This window comes from Gossypium hirsutum, chromosome D13 (genome assembly GCF_007990345.1).
Source record: "Gossypium hirsutum isolate 1008001.06 chromosome D13, Gossypium_hirsutum_v2.1, whole genome shotgun sequence".
Classification (NCBI taxonomy): Eukaryota; Viridiplantae; Streptophyta; class Magnoliopsida; order Malvales; family Malvaceae; genus Gossypium; species Gossypium hirsutum.
Window position 1 is genome coordinate 3,415,090 of NC_053449.1, and position 26,302 is coordinate 3,441,391.

Sequence of the window (26,302 nt, forward strand, 5' to 3'; positions counted from 1 at the left end):
TGAGTATAATAAAGAAGCACATTGTACTAACGTAAGTTCAAATATTAAAAATAACATTATTTAAAGAGATAGACATGAACTCAAACATGGACAATAAAACAATGGATATATATGAAAATCCAAAGGAGAGTTGGAGGGCCAGCTTTATAGAGCCAATATGGTGGATAATAGTTGCAAGGCCAATATGAAGTTGAGCCCACATCAAATTTTGGGCATAAGCCCTTTGCACATTTCATCGAGATAACATGGAGTTGTCTACCAAAGGAGAGAATGTATTCAAGGTTTAACCCACCAAACAATTTTCGAATTATGATAACGTAAACTAATTAATATTATAAATGCTTAAATACCTTACAAAAATTTTGATGAAGAATGTAAGGAATTCTACCTTTTTAACAAAATTAGTGTTGTGTCCCATTTTTGTCTCAAATTATAGAAATTAATTATACAATTGTATCTAAAATTTTCATATGTAATAATAATATAATACTAATTAGTGGTTTCATGATTAAAATGTAAAAAATCGATAACATCAATGATTAAATTGTAATTTTTTAAAGTTTATTGACTAAAATATAATTTAAATAATATATAAGTGACTAAATTTGTAGTTTACCCTAAAAACAATACCTCATTCTGCTTGGGAAACCAAACCAACTTGCCGCTCAGCCTCTTTGAATAAAAACATCGGGTTAAACCCTAAACCCTCTCTCCAATTTTGTGTGTTGATTTTAGGGTTTTCCCCCTTTTCCGATTTTCTACCTTGCTGTAAGTGTTTCCGGAATTGGGGGAAATGGGGTTATATTCGAAACGTTCAAGAAAAGCTAGAGGTAAAGATTTGGAGATGGAGGACTTCGACGATTCAGAAGATGAGGAATTATTGGTTAATGGCGAAGTAGAAGAAGAAGCTGAAGGAGAAGAAGATGATGACGAAGAAGATATTGGTGATGATGATGATGATGATGATGATGATGAATTAGAGGATAATGATGATGACGATGATGGAGAAGATGAAGATGGTGAAGAAGAAGATGAGGAGGAGGAGGAGGCGGATAATGATGGTGAGATGGAAGAGCTTGAAAAAGAGTACAAGGATCTTCACAATCAGGAACAGTAAGCATCTCCCTCTTCAAGTTCTTTTCTTTTTCTTCTTTTTTACTTTATCTTTGCAGCCTGCTATTGGGTATTTATTACTTTGTTTGCATTCTAATTTTATTTCTTCTTCTTTTTACATTGGATTGTTTAGTTACAATACACATATCCAGATTTGTGTTTGGGGAATTTTGAATTATGTTTTTTCTTTAAGGTTGCTGTTTTATTTTTACTTCTGTTTTTCAAATTAGGGATATATTGAGGAATCTCAAGCATCATAAGGATGAAGATGTTAAAAAGGGTCAAGCAGTGAAGAACCAAAAGGTATATATTTTCCATTTATATTTATGGCTATATGTTCGTGGGGGTGTGCGCGCGTGTGGGCGCTATGATCTAACATTCTCCTTTTGCGAAGGCTCTTTGGGATAAAACTCTTGAGTTCAGGTTCTTGCTTCAGAAAGCATTCTCCAGTTCGAATAGACTACCACGGGTACCCTTTTTCTTTCTGTTTATTGTGTCTTTTGTGTTCTTTCCTGGATTGGAATGATTTTCTTTATTTATTCATGTAAGATTTATATGAGGGCTTTTCTACCAGGACCCAGTTAGGTCTTCATTTTGTACTTCAGATGAAGAAGTGAGTGCTGCATATTTAGACCTTATTACTGCATCAAAGAAGACTTTGGATTCTTTACTGGAACTGGGGGAGGTATGTCTTTTCTCAAGAAACGTTCTGTCTAGTAATATCTTCTTAAACATTTGACAATTAATGCTTTTAACAACCTTACCATGAAATTTCTATTCTTCTTGAATTTTCTTATTATTACCATCCTGTTGTCAGGCTTTGTTGGAGAACAACCCATCAATTGCTCAATCTTTAGAGGGTATGACACCAATGCCATTATCATTTTTCAACATACTTTCTGTTACTTGACAGAAACTTTATTGATATTATTTAAATGCCATGAGCTTATTTTTCCTCGTTAGATTACATATATATTGCTGCATAGCCTGTGTCATGCTGTGCTCAGTTTTAGTTACTAACAAATGCTGATATTTTATTGATTTTAATCACATATATCTTTTATCTCCTTTTTCCCCCTTTCAGTGCAAGTGAGTACTTAAATGTCTATAAGTTTATATATTTTCGGTTGTTTATTTATGTTCTTTTTCACTGAATGTATGGTTTAATGTGCTATGTATGCATAAAAATTCAAACATCAAATTGCTGAGCATGCACATTATGGATCTTGGTAATACTCTTATTATCTTACCCTTCATCCTACTCTCAAGGTAATGCTGGTCAATCATCCAAGAAGCTTTCTGGAGATTCTAACTTGGACATGGAAGATGACAAAGAGTGGCTACGGATTTCTCAGATGAATAGGAGGTAGTACATTAGGATCACGGTTTCTGTGTTGCTCAATGTGAACTGATATTCTGTGTTAAAATAGAGATTTTACTATGATAATATTAATTGGCTGAGTTGATTCTTGTAAAAGAATGAGGTGGTCACTTTTGTGACTTTTCTTATGTGTTCATTCATCAAACAAATTGATTCTTCTTGGAGTGTTTTATGAGTTCTTTTTCCAATATGCTCTAGATTGATTACAATTTGAAGTCTGATTCCTGATTGGACAACTCTAGATAAACATTTCTGGAAATGCATGCTTAAAAGAGTATAAGCGATCACTAGTTACAGCTTGTTGTTATAGACTCTCCTCAAAATTGCTAGTTAGAAATGCTGTGTCGAGAATGGTTTATTAATGCCTGGAGGCTGGGATCAGTGCTTTAACGAACATTTGGTCATGTGCTTTGTGCTTTCTTTTTTCTTCTGAGTAGGTTGTATCTTTTTTCACCCTTGCTACTCTAGTTGTGCAAATAATATTCCTTGATATGAGCATTTTAAGTTAACCTGAAATTTTAATGCTTGAATCCTGTAGAATATCTGCCTTCAGAGATAAAGCAGTTGACAAATGGCAGAGAAAGACGGAAGTCACTACTGGTGCTGCTGCAATCAAAAGCAAATTGCAAGCTTTTAATCAGGTTTGATGCTATAGCTGTCAGTGATATAGAATCCATGCTGTATAGGATGTAAAATGAAACTCACTTGGCTTTTCTTTTCCTCTGCCAGAATATCAGTGAACAAGTGGCTGCCTATATGAGGGATCCAACTAGAATGATAAAGCAAATGCAACAAAGAAGATCAACAATTGGCATATTTGGGGCTGTAAGTTACTAAATACTTAACTAGTTTGAGGGTACTGGGGGCATACCTCTTGTGTGCTTTCTGTACTATGATTTTTTGATTTTCTGCTTCTATTGATTACACCACCTTTAATGGACAGGTTACTGAGGTTGCTAATAATGCTAATGGAGAGGTAATGTTGTCCTCTTTATTTACTTGGGCTTTAATAAAATAAGTGCTGTTTGTATTCAACTGCTAGGTTCCAACCACCTGACACATAAGTGTTCAGTGGAGGGGGTTGGGGAGGTTATGGTAGGCCATATAGGTTTTTGCTTTGTAGGATATATACCTATAGAATACAAAGAAAAGCTTGTTCTTTAGGAACCTTCATCTGCATAGAGATGTCTTGGTGGTGTAAAACTCATGGAGGAAAAAGAAGTTACTGATGGTTAAGTTGTGGTGAAGTGGTAGCCACTACTTAGCCAAAAGTAAATGATGGTGGTTTGGATTCATAAGAATATTGCTTTTGTTATTAATACATGTTATGCTCCTTTTATCCTGTCAAAATTTTTGATCTTTGAATCCTTTATGTTCTTAGGAAGCACATCCTGAAGGTGATCCTGAACTTCTGGATGATTCTGAATTTTACCAGCAGTTGCTGAAGGAATTTTTTGAGACTGTTGACCCAACATCATCTGGTAAATCTTCTCTACCATCTTGTAAAACTTCTTTTGCATTATTAAATTGTAGGCATGTTGCGTGTCCAAAATCTTTCCTTTCTCTTGAGACAAAATTACTACTGTTTAACCACAGAGACGGCCTTCTATGCCTTGAAAAGACTGCAAACCAAGAAGAGAAAAATAGTTGATCGTCGCGCCTCAAAGAGTCGAAAGATCAGGTAGGTTTCCAAATGTGATTGGATTGGCACCTTGTATTTTTATGGAGTCACGTTAATCTGGTGCATTTCTTAACGTTGGAGATTTTGTGTTTATTAACATTTTTGTAGGTACGATGTTCACGAGAAGATAGTCAACTTCATGGCACCGGAGCCCATGAATCTTCCTCCCATGGCTCCAAAATTATTCGAGAATTTGTTTGGATTGAAAACCCAATAACCCAATGCTGAAATCTGATTTACATTTTACCAAGCCTTTGGAATTTTGTAATTTTAATTTATGCTATATTAAATTGTTTTATATAGGTCTCATGTGACAGAAAAACAGATGTGTTGCCATAATGAAATAGAAGTTTGATAATTGGTCGGTACGCACAAGACTAATATGAATTTCATCTTTTAGTTTATAAAACTTGAAAATTTTATTCATATATAAAGACCAAAATATGATAAATGAAAGGAATTAAAATTTTCAAGTTTGATCAGTTAAGTTGGCTAGTTTTTATATATTAAACCAATTTAACAGTAGTTAACTTGATCATAATCAGCCCAAAATTTGATATGGGCTGTAACTGTGGGCCATTTATACACACAAAATATAAGGGGTTCTAATGAATCAATATTGGGTTTATAACACTGTTGGTTGATTCTAGGAATAGACTTTAATACGGTATGCATGCACTAAAGTCCAAGGTGTTGACACAAATAACATTGATAAAAATAATGCGAAATCCATTTCAAGATATATAAAAATTTAAAGATTATAATAATAAATACACTTTGAACTTATACATACAAATTACCAAGAACACATTTTTCATGTATAGGAGTCTTGCAATCTATCGAAGCTCCCAAGCAGAGAAACTCTGATCTTCCACATAACATATATCATTACCTTCATAAACATCTGAACTGGAATATTTCTATCTTCTGAATCCATGCTGTATATTCATCCCTTTGTAAATGGGTCCAACAGAAGAGATATCACAATTGTATTTTGCTCTCAATGCCCAAATTATCTGTCATTTTCCCTGCTCCCCAATCACCCTCATATGTTGTTCCATCAGACCATTAAACCTACAAGAAAAGAAAATTGACTTTAACCCTAACAAAACACAACCTGAAGACATGAGATGTGATGTTAAAAAGTGCAAGATACCTGTCAACATTGATGCATGATGCAGGACTGAGTTGTTCACCGTTTGCTTTAGACTCCTCATCAAACAGAAGAGTCTTTAAGTGAGTCATTCAAGCACTCAAAATGCACTTCATTTACCCCAAGTTAAAGTTGAACCACCCATAGTGATAACTAACTTTTCTTCTTCACCCATTTTCTTCATGATAACATGAAGAAATGGAACTTTAACATGATGTTTGCAGCTTCAACCACTCATCTTCCATGCTTTTATGTTCTTTGTTTTCTATAGCAGATAGTAGTTAATACCATAACCAACCAGCTATTGAAATCGTAAACTTTAGACAAAAATCCCTTATGGTATATGAAATGAGATCAAAACACTCAGTTTTTTTTTTTATTACTGATGAATAATCAATACTCTTCTATTTCAAATAAAACCTATGATCATTTCAGCTATTTCTCATTCCCCCCAGCCTATGAAATTAGAGACTGGGAATACAAAACTAAAATCCTGATTATCAACACTGGGTACTGACAGGAAAATAATGTGAAGTTAAAAGGCAATTCTGACATGAATATATATTATAAAATGTAGTCTTACATATAAAGTTTTGAGTAAAGCAAAAGTCTAATTAAAAAAATTTCACCATTAAATATATATTATAAAATGCTTGATTGATGTGATATGGAATTTGATAAATTTTAAATTATTAAAATATTAATAGTATGTAAAGTCATAATGAAAGTTTGTTAATTTTTTATTGTTTGATATTTGTTTAGTTGCAACTGGATGAAGACATTACTAGATGTAGATAGACACAATCGGTTTGTCTTTGTAGTTTAGAAATTTCCTATATCTATTAGGCCTTATCTAAAGAGTAATCCACTATATAATCATTAAATACAAGCTATAATTTAAATTCAATTTACTTAGCAAGTTGTAACTTTACACCTATACTATAACTTAGATCACTTTCGATCTTTAAGATATTTCCCTTGAAAGTTTAGATGTAAATTGATGGGTTCAATTCAATTTACTTACAATTTTTACTCTGAGTTTCTAATTGAATATATTATGTACTCTCACTCTCATCCACTTAATCTTAAAAAACCAACTCCTATATATGCATAAAAAAGCTTGTTAAAATATGTTGATACCAAATATTGTGGGGGAGGACGATGTGGTGGAGATTATGGGCTGTCCACCTTGCTTGGGGTGGAGAGCCATACGATTTGGCAGGTGAGGAAGGGTGATGAGCTTAAGAAGGAAGATGGTATGAATGAAGTTCAGTGTAGAGATTTGTTGAATATGCCCCTTTCTTGATGGAGAAAGAGATATTTATACGAACTTGATCTTTAGGGCCACTTGTCAACTCCCTTGATACTTGTTAATCCCTTCCATAGTCCCTTATTAGGTAAGCACGTGGCATCACCTAGGTTGCAGGGTATATGAATGATAAGTGAAAACCATTTTATCAAAATGACATGGTTGTCAGGAGTGGGTGGTTTGCATGCTCCCTAGGTTTTAGTGAAACAGTTTTTATGGCAGAAGACGAGCTGGGATAGTTAAGTGGGCGAAGTCAAGGGAGTCATAATATTTGCAATTATCATGTGACAGAATTTCCATATGCAACAAAACAATCAACATCTAATTCTATTAAAATAGCCACTTAAAAAGTTAGTTCAATAAAATGACAAATTGAAGATTAAATCTTCTATTTGAAAAAAACTTTAAAAGTAAAACATCAAATGTATTGAAAAATGGAATCTAATCCTAATCTTAACCGCTAAAAAATCTTGAAAGATCAAAAAAGTAAAGACCCAAACATATTTGATAATAAAATATCACTAATGACACTAGCACATAGAATAGTAGAGAAGTATAGTAGTTTTACACGTATATGTATATCGTGTACCATGAATATTCCTTATAGAATGGAGAATGGAGCTTCTCCTTTTGTAAATACTGTTTGAAATGGTGGAAGTAATAGTAAATTTATAATGAGTTGGCTCTGCAATGAGAGTGAACCAATGGGCTTCATCCCGCATATTGAGAGAGAGTTGTTCACCACACCAACCTAACACCCAAATATGCATATTTTTTATGGAGTTTATATCGTCTATCGATAATAGATTAAAAAAATTCCACCAGTAGATTATGTATTTTTAAGTAATGTGTAAAGAAATAAAAAATAAATAAAAGCAGACATATTCATTTAAAAGTTAACCATAGACAAAATCATAAACAGTAAAACCCATCCACCATTTAATTTTAATATTTTTAGTTTTTTTGGTATTGTATCTTTTAGGTTATATAGATATATATATATCCTATGTATATGCAAATTTTTATAGCTTAAGCTTAGGTTAATTTGGACTGACAGGGTCATTAATTATATGTTAAACGTCATCTAAGAGAAGCAGATGCTGTCGGCCTGGTTGCATGCATGGTTGAAGCACATTGTTGAAATTTGACCTACCTCTGTCATTAGCCATATGAGGACATAATTGAGAGTTTATCAGTTAAGGTCTCGATGCTTAATCTTATCCTAAATCTACTAATATCTGGATCTTAATTTATATGTTAATAAATTATAAAGAATATATTTACTTTTAGGGCATCTAATGATTTGCATGACTTTCGGATCGTAGATTAATAAAAGCTAATCGCTTTTGCATGAACTAATTTAGCTTTTGAGTTGGATTTTCATGTGCTTTTTTTAAGTAAGAAAATGGCTTTAAAATTGTTAAATATTTAAGTTGTTTGTAGTGAAAATGAAAGCACTAAAAGGCAAAAACGAAGTACGTAATATATATATATATGCATATAATGATATTACGTATTCCAACAAGAGATCCTTTCACAAACAAAAAAACACAGGGTGGGGTGGGGGAAGTAAGGATCACAATTATGTGCCTTTTCCTCGTACAATTTTATAGGCAAAACATAAATAAAAGAGCACAACAAAACTTAGAATTAATGGCTGATTAATCTTCTATCATTTATAATAGCTAGTATAGTAGATGATCATCTTTATTGTAGGTGGAGAAGATTCAACTTCATGCTTCAATTCAGTTTCAGATTTTCCATCCCTGCATATCACATATCAAACCACCAAGGTCTCAGGGCATCATGCATGGTTATAAAAAAAAAAAGGTTTAAAGTTGGCAAGTAATATAGTTACCTTGGCTAATTTCCATTGGACCTGTAAGGGAAGGGAACTTGGCCTGATTCAATATACTTGACATCAGCCACAAGCAGCTCATAGTGCCTCTTAACTTCCTCAGCAGTTTTCCCACCAACAGCTTTGGCAACATTGTACCAACGGTCAGGGGTGTCCTTATCATACACAGCCAAAGCCCTTTCAAAGTCTTTGTTTTGTTTGGCTGTCCATGAACCTGAACCACGGGACGACATTGAGCTCGATGCCATTCTTTGTTCTAAAATTATGTATATATCAGTTTCAAAGCAGAAAAAAGGGTCAAAGAATCACTACTTAGAATAGCTAAAAGAAAGTGATATGTAATAGGTTGCACAAGGTACTAAGAGACTGCAACCAAAGGGATTGTTATGAGCAGAGAGTTGGCAATGGTTGCTCTCTATATAAGGAGTGGAGTGGTGGGGTATATGACCAGTTGGCGTAGAAATCTTGCAAGAATTTTAATGATTTGTCTCCTTAGGAACCACAAAAATTGGAGTACAAAGAAGAAGAAGATTGTAAGTAAATGTAGCATTTTAAGTCCTTTTCTTGGCATAATATTCTGCATATTATATGATGCGAGGTAAAAGTTCCTTTATTATGAGGCATTAATGTGCAAATATCGTAACAGAGATAGGACCAAATTTGGTAAACAATGCATGGTAAATTGATTGATGCAAACTCTTTCAAATAGGTCCCTAAGATGTGCAAAAAAAACATATCCAAAACTTGATATCATATAAAGAAATAAACAAGACATCCCTTGTTGAAATGGGAAACTGATTTTGAATAATGGGTCATTTTGGGTGAACAAAATAAGTCTAAGACTAAGCTTCTTGGCTGGTCCATATCTCCAATGATAAAGATCCAGAATCATTCCTTAAGTGACTTCATGTTAGTCATGCTCTACCAAATTACAATTATTTGAAAGAATCTTTTATTGGCCCTTCCCCCCTTGTGGACTTTAACCCTTCTTCAAATATGCCTTTAGATATGCTTTAAAGTTAAAAATTAAAATTTTTTACCTTCTCCTACAAAAAATTATAATACAATCAAATTTTTTTTCAAAATTTACCGTGTTAATGATTAGATTTAATTTTAACAAGAAATACTAATTGTGTTAATGATTAGATTAAGATTATTAAATCGAAATGCAAAATGATTTAATATTTAAAGTCGAATTTCTTTGAAAGCACAGGGACTGGCAGCATGGTTTTGCCTTTTATTTTTATTTAAAAGGTTGTTGCCCCAAAAAATTTTCAGCAAAAATCTGGTTTTGAGCATATATAAAGTGACTAATAGGCTTCAGCTAGTCAATATATATATATCAAGTTTGAAATCCCATTATTGGTGTAAATTAAGCAATCTCCTAATATGCAGATTACTGTTGAGCTGAACCCCCTGGAAGTGAAATTCAAGCATGATATTGCTAGCATTTGAAGTATATATAATCCAAGTTTGAAATCGGGATAGTAATGCAAGTCATTATCACTGTATAAGTGACCAGTTGACAATTATCTACATGTTCTCTTTGTTGTCAACTTGAACATTATTTGCAGATGAGTCTCCACAACAATGGAAGGTTAAGCTTGTGAAAGGTAAAGCCATACTTAATCAACCTAATCCCATCACTTGGAAGATAAACTCAAAATCAGAAAAAGACACAAAGACTAAATATCTGCAGGTCGGGAGAATAACAAGTCAAATCCACAAAGCATCAGAATTCAAGAGGGCGGTGGAATGACACACCATGATTTTAAGCTGTGCTGCAAGTTGGACTAGCGTTAGCCCCAACCTATATGGGCCTACAGCTCACTAAAATCCCTGCAACTAGTCCTCAGTATAGTCCCATCCACCGGCATAGGTTTATTCAGCTGCTTAAGTATTCATTAGCATCCCCTAAGCATTAGGATTCGAGTCTCACCAACACTTGTATAAATTAGGTGGCATGCCTTTTAAATAATTTTCATCAAGTAGGTTACCGCAAAACAATGATTCAACAAGAACCCATTTTTCTGAGAAAAATCAAGGTAAGCCAGGAAATTATTGATAACCCTTTGTTGTTACAAGAAGAAGTAAGCAGATTTACCAGAGAATTAAGGCTCTCTCCTAGTGTGTGTCAAGTTGGAGGGGGGTCATGTCCATGGATGGTGACCACATGCTAATGGGGATGCATGTGATGATTGGTTGAAAATTACCCATGCAGCTTTCTAGGAATCAGTACGAAAACAATAATAAAGTAATGCTTTAGGATACACTTCCTTGCTGATATTTAGAATCCTTATCATTCCAATCTAATCCAGTTGAAAGTAATATCTGACTGTAGATTAACTTTTGCTCTCCCAGGAATTGCTTCTTTTGCCAAATGGTCCTTTCCTTTGAATTTGGAGAAAATTTGTTTGGTTATTATTATTATTGGTTTCTTTTAGTAAGTTTTAATGGGAGAGATTTTACCCCTTTTTTTAATCAGTTAAAGAGACTACCACAGAACCAGGAATCTGCAACTTTATACTCGAGGAAAAACTGGAAGAGTCCACTACAATATTGCATGTTTGCATATCAGCCGCAAAAGAATAAAGATAATTTCTTTATTTTATTGAAATCTATGAACAAATAAGTCAGATTTGGAGTTGATTTTTATTCCTTTTTAGGCATTACAGATTGGAGGAGGGAATGACAGCAACACTGCATCAATTTTGATGATTTTTGAGGTGCCAATAAGCAGCTTAATTAATGCTCTTTTATGTTGTTGTTGGTTTGCTGTTGCTCTTTTCATTAAACTTAAATTTGAGATTTGACCCTCTTTATTTTATAATCTCATTAGATAATAGATTATTTCTTGTAGAATAAAAAAAATATTATCAGTGTACTAAATACTAATTCTTAATTAAATTTATGAGTTTTTAAGGATAGTTAATAAAGGTTCATTTATCCAATAATTTATTTATCTTTAAATTAATTTTATTTGAGAAATTAACGATTTACATCATTATATCATTTATTCGATATAACATACCAAACATTATAAAAATCAGCTAACAAATTGAAAAATATTTATCAAGATCACATTTAAATTACCTCCTATTACATTTTATGCAGAACAAATTCAAAAAGTTTATTAATTTATTTTCATTTACATCACATTACAAGTTTAAAACAACTAGCTATATAATAACATTACATTACATACACTTTTTAGGGCTAGTTGAATCTTCATGGAAAGCTTGACTCAGAATGCAAGTCATTACCTATTTCCTTGATAAAATCATATTGGTTGCATTCAGATCCTCCATGCCACCATGTTTTCTTGGCTTACCCCGTGACCAATCCATTGGCTTAACTCAGAGGGTCGTCAACCCTAACTCATTTCCCAAAACCCTAATCATAGACAACCAAGTGACTTTTGTTGGTCTCTATAACAAATATAACCATTTTTCTAAACCTTAAAGACAAAACCAAAAATCTTAATCCCTAACCTTAAAACTTAAACCTTTTCAAATGAAACATTTGGTAATGCTCACTAATTTGCTTTCTTACATCGTATTCAAGATTCCATCCCTTGTGAAGATACGAATTTTGATCAAGCTCTAACTTCAACGAAAGGCGACCTCAGTATCTTGATTTAGATATGCTTTTCCTAAGCATGAACTCTTGCAAGTGTTGGAACATTATTTAGGTATGAAAACATTTTTGAGACTAACCCAAAATAAGATTGAAGGTTTACGATAAACCTTATTAATGATTAATCTCAAATATTTCTTTATGGATGAACAATGCTCCAACACTTGTGAAAGACCATAGTTATGAAAAACAAGAGAGCTAAGATTTCCTATAGTTGAATAAAGAGTTGAATCGAAATCCTCAATCTGACAAACGGATTGTAGCATGAATAGGTCTAATGGCTAGGGTTTTTTTAATATGCATTATTTGACCAACTAAGAGTGTTATCGTCCTTGTATCCTCCATCATATATTATAGCTTCAAAAAAATTTCAATTAAGAGTATTATATGTTGTCTTTTTTTTTAATCTTCCTTCATTTAGTAAGCATAAGCTAACATACTCTTGTTTAACGTTTGCAAGCAGTTTTCTTAAGTTTCTATACTAAACTAACCCATCTCTAATCGAGACACGACCTTTTCAATTTGAACCTTGCATTTTCTCATTAATGGTTATCAAATGCGCAATCAAATCATCATCATTTGAATCCATCATGTAGTTCTTCAATTCTTGTTTGAGTCTTTCCAATTCTTCATGTTGGGCTCGAGGTTCTTGGACTTTAGGAGTATACATTTGAATTGTTCCCATTTCTCCATGTATTCAAATTGTATAATTGAAATAACAATAAATTTAATAAGAAAATGACTAACTTATGAAAAAATAAATAAACATATTACAAATAATATATAAATGTAAAAAATAATTACATTTTTAATATTTGGATAAACTTGTAAGGGACTAAGGTTTAATTGAAAGGATTTGGATTTACGGTTTTTATAGTGCAAGTGTTAGTACAAATCTCCAGTGAAGAAAATCTCGAACAAACAAACGGAACTCGAGCAAAAAAAGAAGAAATAGGACAAGGCTCCAAAGCATGTATCAAGTCATTATCTTTAAGGTTATATTCGCCCACACCTATCTTCGGTGTGCAAATGAATTCCAAGCAAATTAACCTCGAGGATACAATGAAGCCAATGGCTATTTACGTTTTGCATTGATGAGAATAGTCCACGACGCACTTAGCAATGTATAACAAGGAACTCAATTTCTACAAAGGATTTCTGCAATAATACTTTATAGAATAATCTAATAATATTAGAAAATGAAGGAAAGAAAGAAATAATATTAGAATTTGTTGGTGTGATTTCCAAATCAAATCTCATTCCTATTTATAGGAATTTTCATGTCTCTTCATAGAGACATCTTTCAATATGTGTCTTTCTGAATAATAATGTCTTTAAAATAAACACATAATTATTCATTTAATATTATAACTATTCAAATAATATTATTTGAATAGTTATAATTTTTGTTTAAAAATCAAATAATATAACTTTTGATTAATTACACCCATTCATTTATAGTTATTGGAACACTATAAATATTTGAAAATGTTCCAACAATCTCCCCCCATTTTCAAAATATTTTAGATTTTGATATTCTTGGAAATCAATTTGCATAAATGAAGGTATCTTGCGATTGAACCTTCACTTAGTGAAAACATGTTAAAGTTAATTGAAATTGCATGGTAGACTAAGCTTTGAACCAACTATTCCATTTGATTAACCAAACACATTTCACACAATGATTTCAACATCGGTCAATGCATAGTATCTAGGGATACTATTATGGCCATGTGTCTATGTCCTCTTTTCATGAGTGCTGTCAGAGCCAAGCCCTTGAGCTCCTAGAAGCGGCCACACTTCCACTCACATAGTTAGATCCCATCAAGAGTGTTCCCGTAATTATAACTCTCTAACATATTTATGTAATGGGTCTATTAAGAGTACATTACTCATCCTTCCTTTATCGTTACGGGTACCTAGCATTTTAATCTTAGGATGGATTTATTTATAGTGCTAGCAGTCACATACTAATAATGTACTTTGTCTCATTGAACTGAAGACTTGACGTTATACCAAGCATTGAGTCAAGTTTCCATCATGGGTGACTTTAATTAATGGGCTTGAGTCTCATCCCTTTTGAGGTCTTTTTTACTGCATCTCTAGCAAGACTTTTTGTTAAAGAATCCGCCAAATTTTCACTTGACCTCACATAATTAATAGTGATCACTCCATCAAAGATTAATTGTCGAACATAGCTATGTCTTAATCCAATGTGTCTAGACTTTCTATTATTTACTTGGCTATATGCTATTGCTAGATTAGCCTCACTATCACAACGGATAGAAATAGGTGAAATTGGCTTAGGCCATAAAGGTACATTATAAAGAAAATTTCTTAACCATTATGCTTTTTTAGATGCAGCGGCTAATGCAATAAATTCTACTGCCATGGTGGAATCAATAACACATGTTTGTTTCTTGGAACCCCAAGAAATAGCTCATCCACCAAGAATGAAGATCCATCCACTAGTAGATGCATGATCTTCCAAACTTGTAATCCAATTAGCATCCGAATACCCTTCTAAAACTGGAGGATATCCATTATAACACAATCCATAGTTAATAGTTTTCTTTAAGTAACTAAGTTTTCTATTCAAAGCTTGCCAATTCAAACTACTTGGATTACTTGTGTACCTACTCAATTTCCCAATAGTGTATTCAATATCTGGTCTTGTACAAGTCATTATGTACAAAAGACAACCAATTAGACTTGCATATTTCAATTGATCAATTTTCCTACCAGCATTAAATACTAATTTTATTTGAAGATCCATAGGTATAGATGCTAGTATATAGTTAAAGAAATCAAACTTTTTAAGCACATTTTCAATATAATGTGTTGTGATAAAGCTGTAGTGCTTTCATCTCTGGTTATTTTAGTCCCAAGAATAACATCTGCTACACCCATATCATTCATAGCAAAGTTGTTTGACAAGAATTTCTTTGTGTTTTCTATTTGTTCTAAATCTGTGCCAAAAATGAGCATGTCATCTACATATAAGCAAATTATGACACCTTTTCCATTTTCAAATTTGCTCTATATGCACTTATCGGATTCATTTATTTTATAGCCATTAGTTAAAACAACCTTGTCAAACTTTTGGTGCCATTGTTTTGGTGTTTGTTTAAGTCCATATAAAGATTTAACAAGCTTACATAATTTATGCTCCTGTCCTGGAACAACAAATCCTTCTGGTTGTTCCATGTACACTTCCTCTTCCAATTCACTATTTAAAAATGTAATTTTTACATCTATTTGGTGAACAACCAAATTATATATAGATGTAAGTGATATTAAGAGTCTAATTGTAGCAATTCTTGCTACTGGAGCATAGGTATCAAAGTAATCAATACATTGTTTTTGTGTAAAACCTTTGGCTACCAACATTTACTTTAAATTTATCAATCGTTCCATCGACCTTCATTTTCTTTTTGAAGATCCATTTACAACCTATTGGTTGAAACCCAGTGGAAGATCAATAAGATCCAAGTTTGATTTCTCATTATTGAATCCATTTAATCATTTATCGTTTCTTTCCAAAAAGCAAAGTCTTGAGATTTCACTGCCTCTTCAAATGTAATTGGATCAGATTTCGTATTATAACAATAAAGTATCTTATTGCATATACTTTTACTTTTTCCTTTCACAAGAAACATAATGAAATCTGGTCCAAAATCTTTGACCTTTTTAATCCTCTTACTTCTTCTTAATTCTTGACAAGATTCATCATTATTATCAATTTGTTCCAATGGAATCTCATTCTCATTCGAAGAATGAATCAATTGTTGTGGTTGTAAGTGTCTTGAAATAGAATTAAATCTATTTTCATAAAAATAACATCTCTTGATTCAATAACAGCATTAATTGAAATTGAATCATTTGGTTCAATTATCATGAACCTATATGTCTTACTATTATGTGCATATCATATAAATATGCATTCAATTTCTCTTTCACCTAACTTTTTACGTTTAGGTGTTGGAACTTTAACAATAGCTCTACAACCCCAAACCTTCAAATAATTAAGGTTTGGTTTCCTTTTCTTTCATTGTTCATAAGGGGTTATTTTAGTTTCCTTATTAGGAACTCTATTCAATATATGACAAGTTGTTAGAATAGCTTCTCCCCAAAAACCTTGTCCTATACTAGAATATGATAACATTGAATTTACCATTTCAGTCAAGACTCTATTTTTCCTTTAAGCTATACCATTTTGTTGTGGTGTGTAAGGGGTTGAAACTTGATGGACAATTTCAGTGGATTCAAAATAACTTCGATTATAGTATTCTCTACCTCTATCCGATCTTAAGCATTTGATAAATGATTCACATTGAAGTTCAACTTTAGATTTATAAACTTTAAATTTATCAAGCGCTTCATCTTTTGAATGCAATAAATATACATAACAATATCTAGAACAATCATCAATAAAAGTAACAAAATATTTCTTTCCACCTAAGGTAGGAGTATTATGCATGTCACATAAATCACTATGTATCAAATCAAACAATTTTGTTTTCCTTTGAACCTTAGGGAAATGGTTTCTTATAATTTTAGTCAACATACATGTATTGCATTTTTCAATATTATTATTAAATACAGGAATTAAATCTAACTTATACATGTCATTCAATTTTCTATAATTCAAATGACGTAATCTATAATGCCATAAACAAAAAGATTCAACTATATAAGCAGAAATATTATTTTTATTTATATTAATAATATTGAGTTTGAACATATTCTCATACATATACCCTTTCCCTACAAAAACTCCTCCCTCAAACAAAATAAACCTATTTGCATCAAAAATAAGTTTGAAACCAAACTTATTCAACAGACTTCCAGACACTAAATTCTTCCTAACTTTTGGTACATAATATACCCTTTCCAGAAGTGAATTGTAGTTCAACAGACCCTTTGCCTTTGGTTGTTGCGGTGGAAGAATTTCTTATGTACAAGACATTGTCATTTTTACATTGTGTGAACTTTGTGAACATGTTTTTGTCTTTGCACACATGTTTGGTTGCTCTGGTATCAATCTACCATGTATTATCACCTTCTCCCATATTAATTTCAGATATCATTGCAACAAACTTTTCGTTATTATCAGCCTTAGAAGATGATTTCTTCTTTAAAAATCGACATTCATTCTTGAAATGTCCCGACTTACCACAATGATAGCATGAGCCCTTTTGTTTCTTTTTGAACTTAGGTGCTCTATCAGTCTGTTTGAACTTTCTCTTGAATGGTTTAGTAGTTTGTACTTCCTCCGTAACATGTACTTTGACATTTTCAGAATTTAGGTTCTAATTTTGCTTTCAATATTCTTCTTCAATATGAAGATGATTTGCCAAAGCCTCAAGAGATATTTCATCTTTCTTATTTTTTATACTTCTGTTAAAGTCTTTCCAAGATAGAGAAAGTTTGTCTATTATGGAGGATACAACAATCATTTCATCCATTTTCATATCATATTGCTTGAATTGATTCAACATTTTTTTAATATCATAAAATTATTCCATGACAGAACGACCATCAACCATTTGATAATTATTGAAACGACTGACAATAAATTTCTTACTTGTAACATCTTCGGTCATGTATCTTGTCTCCAATTTGTCCCATAATTCTTTAGCGATGACCTCGTTTTGGTAGGTGTCGAATAAACCATCAGATAAACCATTCAATATGTGGCCCATGCACATGTAATCATCATTTTCCCATTTTTGCCTTTCTCGGGTTGCAACAATAGATTCGTTTTCAGTCTCTTCAAGTCTTGGAGTATCCAAAATATAAGCAATCTTCAAAGTTGATAATAAGAAGTGTATCTTTTTCTGCCATCGTCGAAAATTGCCACTATTAATAACTATGTGAAACAAGCGAGTAAGAAAAGAATGCACAAGAAAATTGTATAAGTAAATGCTCTCTCTATTGATTACTCAATAATGAATGGTGAATGATACAAATAAGGTGGGGAATACCTCTATTTATAATTGACCCCCTTACATCCAACGGTATAGATTGAATTACATCAATGGCTAATATTCAAACTCATCTACAAGATAGAACCTTAAGGAATTTAAACTCCCTCTTATCTTATCCTTAGAATTATAAAATTACCCTAGTGAAATACAAGTTGTTGGAGTATTTATTGATTCACCAGGCTTAAAGTAGATTGGCTTTCCACAATGTTCTAAGAATTGGGCCAATCCTGGTTGGTTAAATAAGCCCAATTTACTCAAATGGTCACCTTGGGCTGTTCTTCGTGCATTAGTCAAAGGCATTTATGTATGTGTCGTGACATTCTCCTCTTCCTGTTTTAATGGCATCCTTGTCATGTCCTCAGAATGAAACTTTTCTACCTCATCTCGAAACTACTACAATGCCTTGATCGATTTAAGACTAGCCTTATTATTGGGTAGTCCCTTCCTTCAAACAATTTACCTCAGTTTATGTTTCTATTGCCCTTTAATTCGATCTATCATGTCACATTATACATCTCAATCATAAGAGGCCTTCACTCTTTGTCATCATTGCGACTTGCCTCGATTTAAATCCCCCTAACCCTTAAGGAAAGAATTAGGCATTGTTACATTAAACACAAGGTGGACTTTGTGTATTGATGACAACTCAGGTTTTTAGGTCACCTTGCCTACTCTTCTTGGAACTCTAAAAGGACCCTTGTGTCTTTTCCAAGCCATAACAAACCCACAAGCTGCTAGACTTGGTTGTGTGTAACCTAAATTCAATAATTTTGGCAAGTCACACTGTATAACACTAGAATAGTGTTTGAAATGTACCTTCCTTGATGTATTTACTCTATCTGATTACTTATTTTGCATTGACACTTTGTCACCCAAAAAGTTTGATGCATAATCCACCTTTCATAAGTGCTAATCCCATCGGTAACGAAACATGCTTCATACCGGTAAAGAACTGCTGCACTTTTAGCACATCCAATGTGGTCTTTACCATGTAGATATTTTCATCATTGGAAACACTTTTGGCTAGTTGAATTGTAGATAATATCTTGGTTTCACCACCCGCATCTCAATTTACCAACACAACATATTGTTGGCAAGGATCCAATATACATATACAATCAACAAAAGGAAAAAAAGAGCATTAATCTTGTCAAGAAAGTTTAACCCAAGTAAAAAAAATCATAATTTAAATCGATTACCTTAATATTTTCACTGCCCTTCCAATCTCCAATTTTTAGCTCAACTCCTTATGCCACACCCACTATTAAGACCCCTTAGAGTTAACAATTTTGATTAATCTAGTTATTTTGTCAATTGTAAGAGTAAATTTACTGGAAAATTTCTCAAATATGAATAAATCAAATGCTCATGTGTCAAGTAGAGCACTCTTTTATCTACCTATGATGTTGATGTCTGAGAACATTAATACTTTATGCTTTTGACCCCTCTTTGCCTTAGTAGAATTAAGTATCATGGAAGTAAGCTTCAAAGCCTCACTCTTTACTCCACATCCTTCTTATTGATAGTGATTAGCTTGGCTCTCTTTGGGCAATCTTGCATCTTGTATGAACTATCACAAAAGAAGCACTTCACTTCTTATTTTTCTCCCATGGCTTATTGGACTTCCACTTCTTTGTTGTGGCTTACTATTTACAGTCTTGGATGACTTTTCTTTGTTTCTCTCATCGTTTCTCTTTGGGTTGAATTTAGGTTTGGAAGACTCAGACTTCTCTAATTTTTTACCATCTTGCTCAATCATTAACTCTGCTACAGTCATGCCTTAGTTCCTAGACACCTCTTCTTTGTAACTCTTGTTTGGCCTAAGGCTTTAGTCTATCAATAAAAGATAAAATGGCATCTTTCTCACCCAATTCAAATATTTGGAGCACCAGTTCACTGAACTTTCAAACATACTTACAAACAGTGCCATATTGTGTACGTCGTCACAACTTGGCTAATGCCTCATCCTCGACATATTCTGCATAAAACTACTACTTGAACTCATTTTGGAACTCTACCTAAGTCCCAACCACCACACTTTTAATCTATGCACTTACGATGCCACCATAAAAAAGTTATACTAGTCAAATACATAGAAGCAATATTTATCTTAGTAGTACTATCATGGATGCTTACAACATGAAAGTATTGCTCCATTCTCTATAAAAAGTTGTCCATATCCCTTGCGGTCCTGGTCCACTTAAACTTTTTTGGCTTAAGGACATCAATATTGTGTTTAGGTGTCACAACTAAAACCCAATTGCACATTGTCATTTTGCATAGAATGAACTTCCTTTAGAGCTCTTCCATCTCAATCTTCAAAGTTTGCACCATGGCTTCAATAACATTATTCTTATGAGTCAGTGTATCGATGGTGGTGTTGAGAGCTCTCTACATCTCCTTCACGGTGGTATTAGTGTTGAATTTGGTGCCTTGAGTATGGTATATTCATTTGTAAACTTGTATTTTTTTTTAACAGATTGGTTAATAAAACAAATTCATTAATTACATTAATATACTTTGTATAATTGTCCTCGCATGGTTTTTTCACGCAAAGCAAAATGAAAGCAAATATTGTTCATTGGTTGTCTAAATGTTTAACTAATACTAAGTGGTATTATGTGGTCGGATCATAGTACGAAAAGACAACTTGTATCAATAGACGAACCTAAACATGTCTTTAGTCTAATAAAAAATGAGCAAACTGATTAAAAGACTAATATATCGTCTATCAAGTCCAATTGGGGAGATGTCTTGTCTTGAGCATTGGAACGGGTGGCTCTCAAAAGATAGAGACATAGGTGTGACTAACTGGACTACCAGTACATTGGGTAAGACTCAATAAGAATACATATTGTATATGTTTATGTATTTATTCACTTGTGACATTTATAGTGTGGCATCTCTAAACTTGAGTGGATGGCGGACTATGTATCCGTGACTCGTACACTTTGATATAAGTAAAAGTCTGAGTTCAAATAGATAAGGAACTGAAAGTTGGTGCGTTGGGTGTACGACTTTTTTAGTATGTATATTCATTCACAATAGTGGAATTCATAGCCCAAAACATGGGTAAATGATATCCTCTCATTGACATTACATGGTTGATGAAAAGTAAACATGGCCACAGGTCATCCGTTTTTTTTATGGATGACTTGATCACTATTTGATAGTGATTGACTTTTCGTGACTATATGAGTTTATAATTAATTGGCGAGAAGTTAGAAATTAATTATAAATCATTTGAGCCTCAACTACAAATGTCCAATCGGTCCCTTTGCTAGCTCGTTGAAACCAAAAATGAATTGCGTGTTTGAATAAAAATGAAAGGAATGAATAGGAAAAGAAAAATGGAAAACATTCAAGAATGATTATGGTTTTCTATGGAAAAATGGAATCATTTGGAAATAAATATAGGTTTCCAAAAATGGAAATGGAAATGATCCATTAGCAATTCTATATGGATTACTTAAAAAAATGATCCGGAGAAAGAATTTATATTTTTTGACTATTTTAAAGCCCGAAAATGAAAATAAACCAATTGGTTATAGTGAACATGTTGAGTTGTGAAATATTGAATATATTTCTCAAAATTTTACTAGGGAAAAAAGGTTAAAATTTTACCAGGGGTAAAATCGTTAAAATTTGTTGAAGGTAAACTAGGGATGAGAAAATTGCTTTATATGTAAATATTAAAGTTTATTTTGGGAAATAGAAAATTGAATGGTTTGGATCACATTATAGAATACTGGGTCAAAAAGGCCCAAGAAGTACTCGTAATTGGACTTGATATAAAAGAGGCCCAAAAACCTCTCATGGACATGAAGGGGGCGGCAACCCTAGTAGGAATCCTAGGGTGTGTCGTCCACCCTAGTCCTATTCTAAGTAGTATGTTTTTATTTCTATTTGAAATAAACCACTACAACTCAACAAGGGTTCTACCTTCTCTTCTAATAAATAGATGGCACCGTTAGAGCTATTAACACAACTTTGAGAGATTGTTATTCTGTCGAAAAATAGAGAGAATTTATTCTCAACTATTATATATATTTTCCAGAATAATAGTTCTACCGATTTCTATTAAGAAAAGAGACATTTCGTTTTCACCCCAAAAAGAGAGAGAACTTATTTCTAGTTCTTTCTTTCTATTCAATTGGTTCAAGTCCACACTCAAAGCAGCTCGTGGTACAAGAATAGCAAAAAAGATTGTTTGGTTGAAAGCTGGGAACAACGAACTTCAACTAAGCTGAAACACAAGTATAGATTCGGTTAAGGTTTATTAATATAAATATCACAAATCGGGTCGATTTTCAAATTTTTAATTTTTCATTGTGCAAGAAAATCGTTTTCAAATAGGAATTTTTTTCAATAATTGGTATAAGAACCAGGTTGTGCTATGTTTATGGTGTAAATTGAGACTGCATCTTTCTCTTCATCTTGTTTGATTAATATTTGATAAGATGTGATGTAACACCCCAAACCCAGTCTAGATGTTATGGCTGAATCTGGAAATGTTACATAAAATAGTTACAAATTTGACTTTCGCTTTTGAAAAACATCATGAACATTTGTTATTTAAAAGCCTGTTTTATTTGAAAATGTTTTGTCATACTTAACAGTTAAAACCGTTAATTGTTTACATTTTCTAAATAAATCGAATAATTTTCAACGGAAGTTCTTAATATGTTATATTTTAGAAAATCGAGTTTTTTTAAAAACAATTGATCGCAAAAACATAGCCGTTTTTCAAGAAAAAATTTTTATCGAATGTCATGCCAAAACCTAAAAAAAAAGTCCAAATCCAAAAATTATACCGAATGTCTAAAGAATCCAAAATTTACAAAACTCTCAAACCAGAAATTTTAAATAAGTTTAATTTAAGTAAAATTAAGTTTAAGGGGGAATGAACACAATCGAGCTCCCGTCACACTGACCTGCCTAAGTCTGAGGATTACCTGAAATTATCAGACAAACAGAGAGTGAGTTTTTATAACTCAGTGTGTAACTCGTAAGGAAACAGAGTTTCAGATTTAATCACATAACAGGACAAATACAAACATACATCTTATACAGAATCAGAATCATGTCAGAGTAGTACAAATGCATATATATAATCCTACCCCCATCCTCTACACACTAGCTCTGTCCATCCCAACACACCATGTGGGGTATAAAACACTCACCCAGCCCTACACACCACTTAGTGTCCTTACAACACTTTTCAGAATAATCACAACACGCCAGTATAATGGTGAAATATCGCCTCACGCAGAATACTTCCTCCACATAATATATGTCCCACCCTATAATTAGATATAAACAAAAACTGAAATTTACATATCATACATGCTCGTATAACAGATGCAGAACATGTTATATGCATAACAGATCATACATATTAAACGTTATTTACATCAAGTTTCATACTATCAGATTAACAGAATTCATTCTTAATGTCTTATATAATTACGAAACAACCCCACGGAAGGCCCATGGTCGATTAGGACGATGTGTATGTCCCTAGGAAAAAAATTTAAATTTTGGGCCCGCACGGCCGTGTGGCCCACACGGTCTAGCACACGGACTACACATGCTTGTGTGTCACCCACTGCCTCGCACATGACCTGTCACACGGTCATGTGTCGCACACGGCCGTGTAGTGTCGATGACCCCAATTCTAACTTTCACCATTCATTGTTTTTCGAGTTTCTCATTACACACCTGACCCGATTTTAATGCCAAAACTCCCATAAGTTGTCCAAAACCTGAAATCAACCATTAGTTCACCAACAACTCAAATTAACCTCTTACCTTCAATAAAAAAACAACAACCCACCAACGAAATTAGGTTGCCGGAGGAAAACCCAATGATTCTCGTTCTTCTTCTAAACAACACATATATAGAATCAAATTCCTAACCCATACCTTTTTCCACCATCCACCAAAACACAAATAAACACAAAAGGAAACAGAATAATCAAAAAGGAACTTTTGAGGAAAAGAAGTCAACAGACAGTAGCAGTAAAAAAAATTATGAGGAACAAAATGAAATAATAAAATTTAAAAAAAAAAAGATGAGAAGCTTAGGGATAAAGTTAAGGGATTTTAGGAGTAAAATTAGCACCCCCACTAAACAGAATCCCAACATGACCCCACCTTTACTAAATGGCCAACCCACGTGAGAAGCAAAAATAGATAAACTCCCACAAGTTATCACAAGTCTCAAACCTATGACCTCACCCTCCTAATCAAGGCTTACAACCATTGAGACACACACTTATTATTAACTAAATCCAACAAATCAAAAACTTGAATTCCTAGGAGTTACATATGACATTCTTTTAATTATTCACATGTTTAGGAGAATGTATGTGAATGAATGCAAGAGAATGTATGTGAATGAATGCAATATTATATATTTTTATATAATTATTATTTTTTCCAATGTTGTGGTTCTTAGGAAATAGACTGTAGGATTAATTTTTATTTATAGAATTCTTGTGGGATGGAAACGAGCATAAGACATAAATTTATTTTTTTTTCAAAAATGAGTCTATGATGAAGTAAAGATAGAGGAATGGCGATTGAAGACACAATGAATGTCTTGTGACGAAAAACTATGTAATTTTTTTTGGTTATTTATTTTCTAGAAATAGAACCATGAAAACTTTGGCTAACAATTTTAGTTTATTACTCATCTCTTTACTGTTTAATAATTATTTATGATATAATTGTGATATATATGTATGGGACGATCCACAGTTGATCTATTAAATATATGAAGTGTGGTAATGAGAAGGTGCATGTCTAGGATTGGATCTGGTAAGGAAAGGCTTGGTTTTTAAGTGGTAAATTTTGACTCACCTCCCTATGTTGGAACCTACATGGTACACGATTCACATTCACTTCTTTGGTTTTTCCCTTAAAAGAAAAACTATAGAGAATCAAAATTGTTTGATTGGCTCTTGTGAATAATTGAATGTGAATATTATAAAATTGTAATAGCATGTCATGCATATATGAGATAAGCATGTCATATAGCTTAGGAAAGAATGTTATATGTACTTGTCATGCATATATTGATCATACATGATTGAAACTGGAAATTTTAAAAGCCTTGCATGTTTTTTAAAATGTGGCCCTCAACCACTTCAATGCTTCCCTTCATATCACTCATGGATTCCTCACGTTTGGCAACTTTGTCATCCATTGTTGGCAACATATCTTTCAAATTACTAGCTTTTTTAGACCTCTTATGGTTTTCGGTGGGACATCTTGTTCATTTGTGTAATTCGTAATCTCAATTTAGCATATTAAATGAACTTTTCTTTGACACAAACTGTCATAGACTTGGATTTTAGCTTAGCAAACTTTGTGGCCTTAGATAATGAATTCGCTTTAATTAATTAAGTTAACCTAAACCCTCAAAGTTTGAGAATCTCAAAGATAATTCTCTAAGGCATTGATGTTAGAAAGCAACTAAGCAAAACAAGCAAGTAAGAAAAGAATGCTCAATTATGCGAGTAACTGATCTCTTTATTGACTACTCAATAATGAATGGTGAATGATACAAATAAGCTGGGAAATGCCTCCATTTTTAGTTAAATCCCCTTACATCTAACGGTACAGATTGAATTACATCAACGGTTAATATTCAAACCTATCTACAAGATAAAGTCTTAAGGAATTTAAACTCTCTTTTATCTTATCCTTAGGATTACCAAATTACCCTAGTAAAATACAAGTTACCGAAGTGTTTATTGATCCATCATGCTTCAAGTAGCTAGATTGGTTTTCCAAAATGTTCCAAGAATTGAATAGTCCTAGAAGGTTAAATAAATCCAATTTACTCAAATGATCGCTTAGGGTTGTTCTGCACACCTTTGTGATGGGCCCTTGTGCGTGGGTTGTGACACGTCTTTGTGGACCTTGACACCTTGTTTAACATCAACACACTTATTTTGGGAATAAAAACGAAAAAATTTTAACAAGCATTTAAAAAAAAGCCTTTTTTTAAGGAGATTCTTAAATAATTGATGTTGTAACTATTTACACTAACTAATAGAAGTGAAAATATAAGGAATAACTTCTAAATTTAAACTAGACTTAACCAAACAAACATGAATTGGATTTTCACCTCAACCATTTGAAACCGATGAGGAGGATATTGGAATTAGTTGA

General features: G+C 32.8%; 2 protein-coding genes across 2 annotated transcripts; one reads left to right on the plus strand and one right to left on the minus strand.

Moving 5' to 3' along the window:
- Positions 1 to 609: 609 nt before the first annotated feature.
- LOC121225609 (putative uncharacterized protein DDB_G0270496) lies at positions 610 to 4,543 on the plus strand. Its single transcript, XM_041109991.1, has 12 exons — positions 610 to 1,113; positions 1,344 to 1,416; positions 1,508 to 1,582; positions 1,688 to 1,798; positions 1,931 to 1,973; positions 2,383 to 2,479; positions 3,033 to 3,135; positions 3,224 to 3,319; positions 3,438 to 3,470; positions 3,876 to 3,975; positions 4,091 to 4,175; positions 4,284 to 4,543. The coding sequence occupies exons 1-12, from the start codon at positions 794 to 796 to the stop codon at positions 4,390 to 4,392; spliced, it is 1,245 nt and encodes a 414-aa protein (XP_040965925.1). The 5' UTR covers positions 610 to 793; the 3' UTR covers positions 4,393 to 4,543.
- A 3,557-nt stretch (positions 4,544 to 8,100) lies between these two features.
- On the minus strand, positions 8,101 to 8,892 carry LOC121225610 (protein RADIALIS-like 1). Its single transcript, XM_041109992.1, has 2 exons — positions 8,496 to 8,892; positions 8,101 to 8,403 (listed from the first exon to the last, which is right to left on the minus strand). Exon 1 carries the CDS (start codon positions 8,741 to 8,743, stop codon positions 8,501 to 8,503), a length of 243 nt encoding a protein of 80 aa, XP_040965926.1. The 5' UTR covers positions 8,744 to 8,892; the 3' UTR covers positions 8,101 to 8,403; positions 8,496 to 8,500.
- Positions 8,893 to 26,302: the final 17,410 nt, after the last annotated feature.

Bases quoted from the DNA above. Each gene is read 5' to 3' on its own strand.
- LOC121225609 (XM_041109991.1), top strand. From the start codon at position 794: ATGGGGTTATATTCGAAACGTTCAAGAAAAGCTAGAGGTAAAGATTTG. The intron at 1,583-1,687 runs GTACCCTTTTTC...CTTTTCTACCAG, and splicing joins GTTCGAATAGACTACCACGG to GACCCAGTTAGGTCTTCATT. The intron at 3,471-3,875 runs GTAATGTTGTCC...TTATGTTCTTAG, and splicing joins CTAATAATGCTAATGGAGAG to GAAGCACATCCTGAAGGTGA.
- LOC121225610 (XM_041109992.1), bottom strand. From the start codon at position 8,743: ATGGCATCGAGCTCAATGTCGTCCCGTGGTTCAGGTTCATGGACAGCC.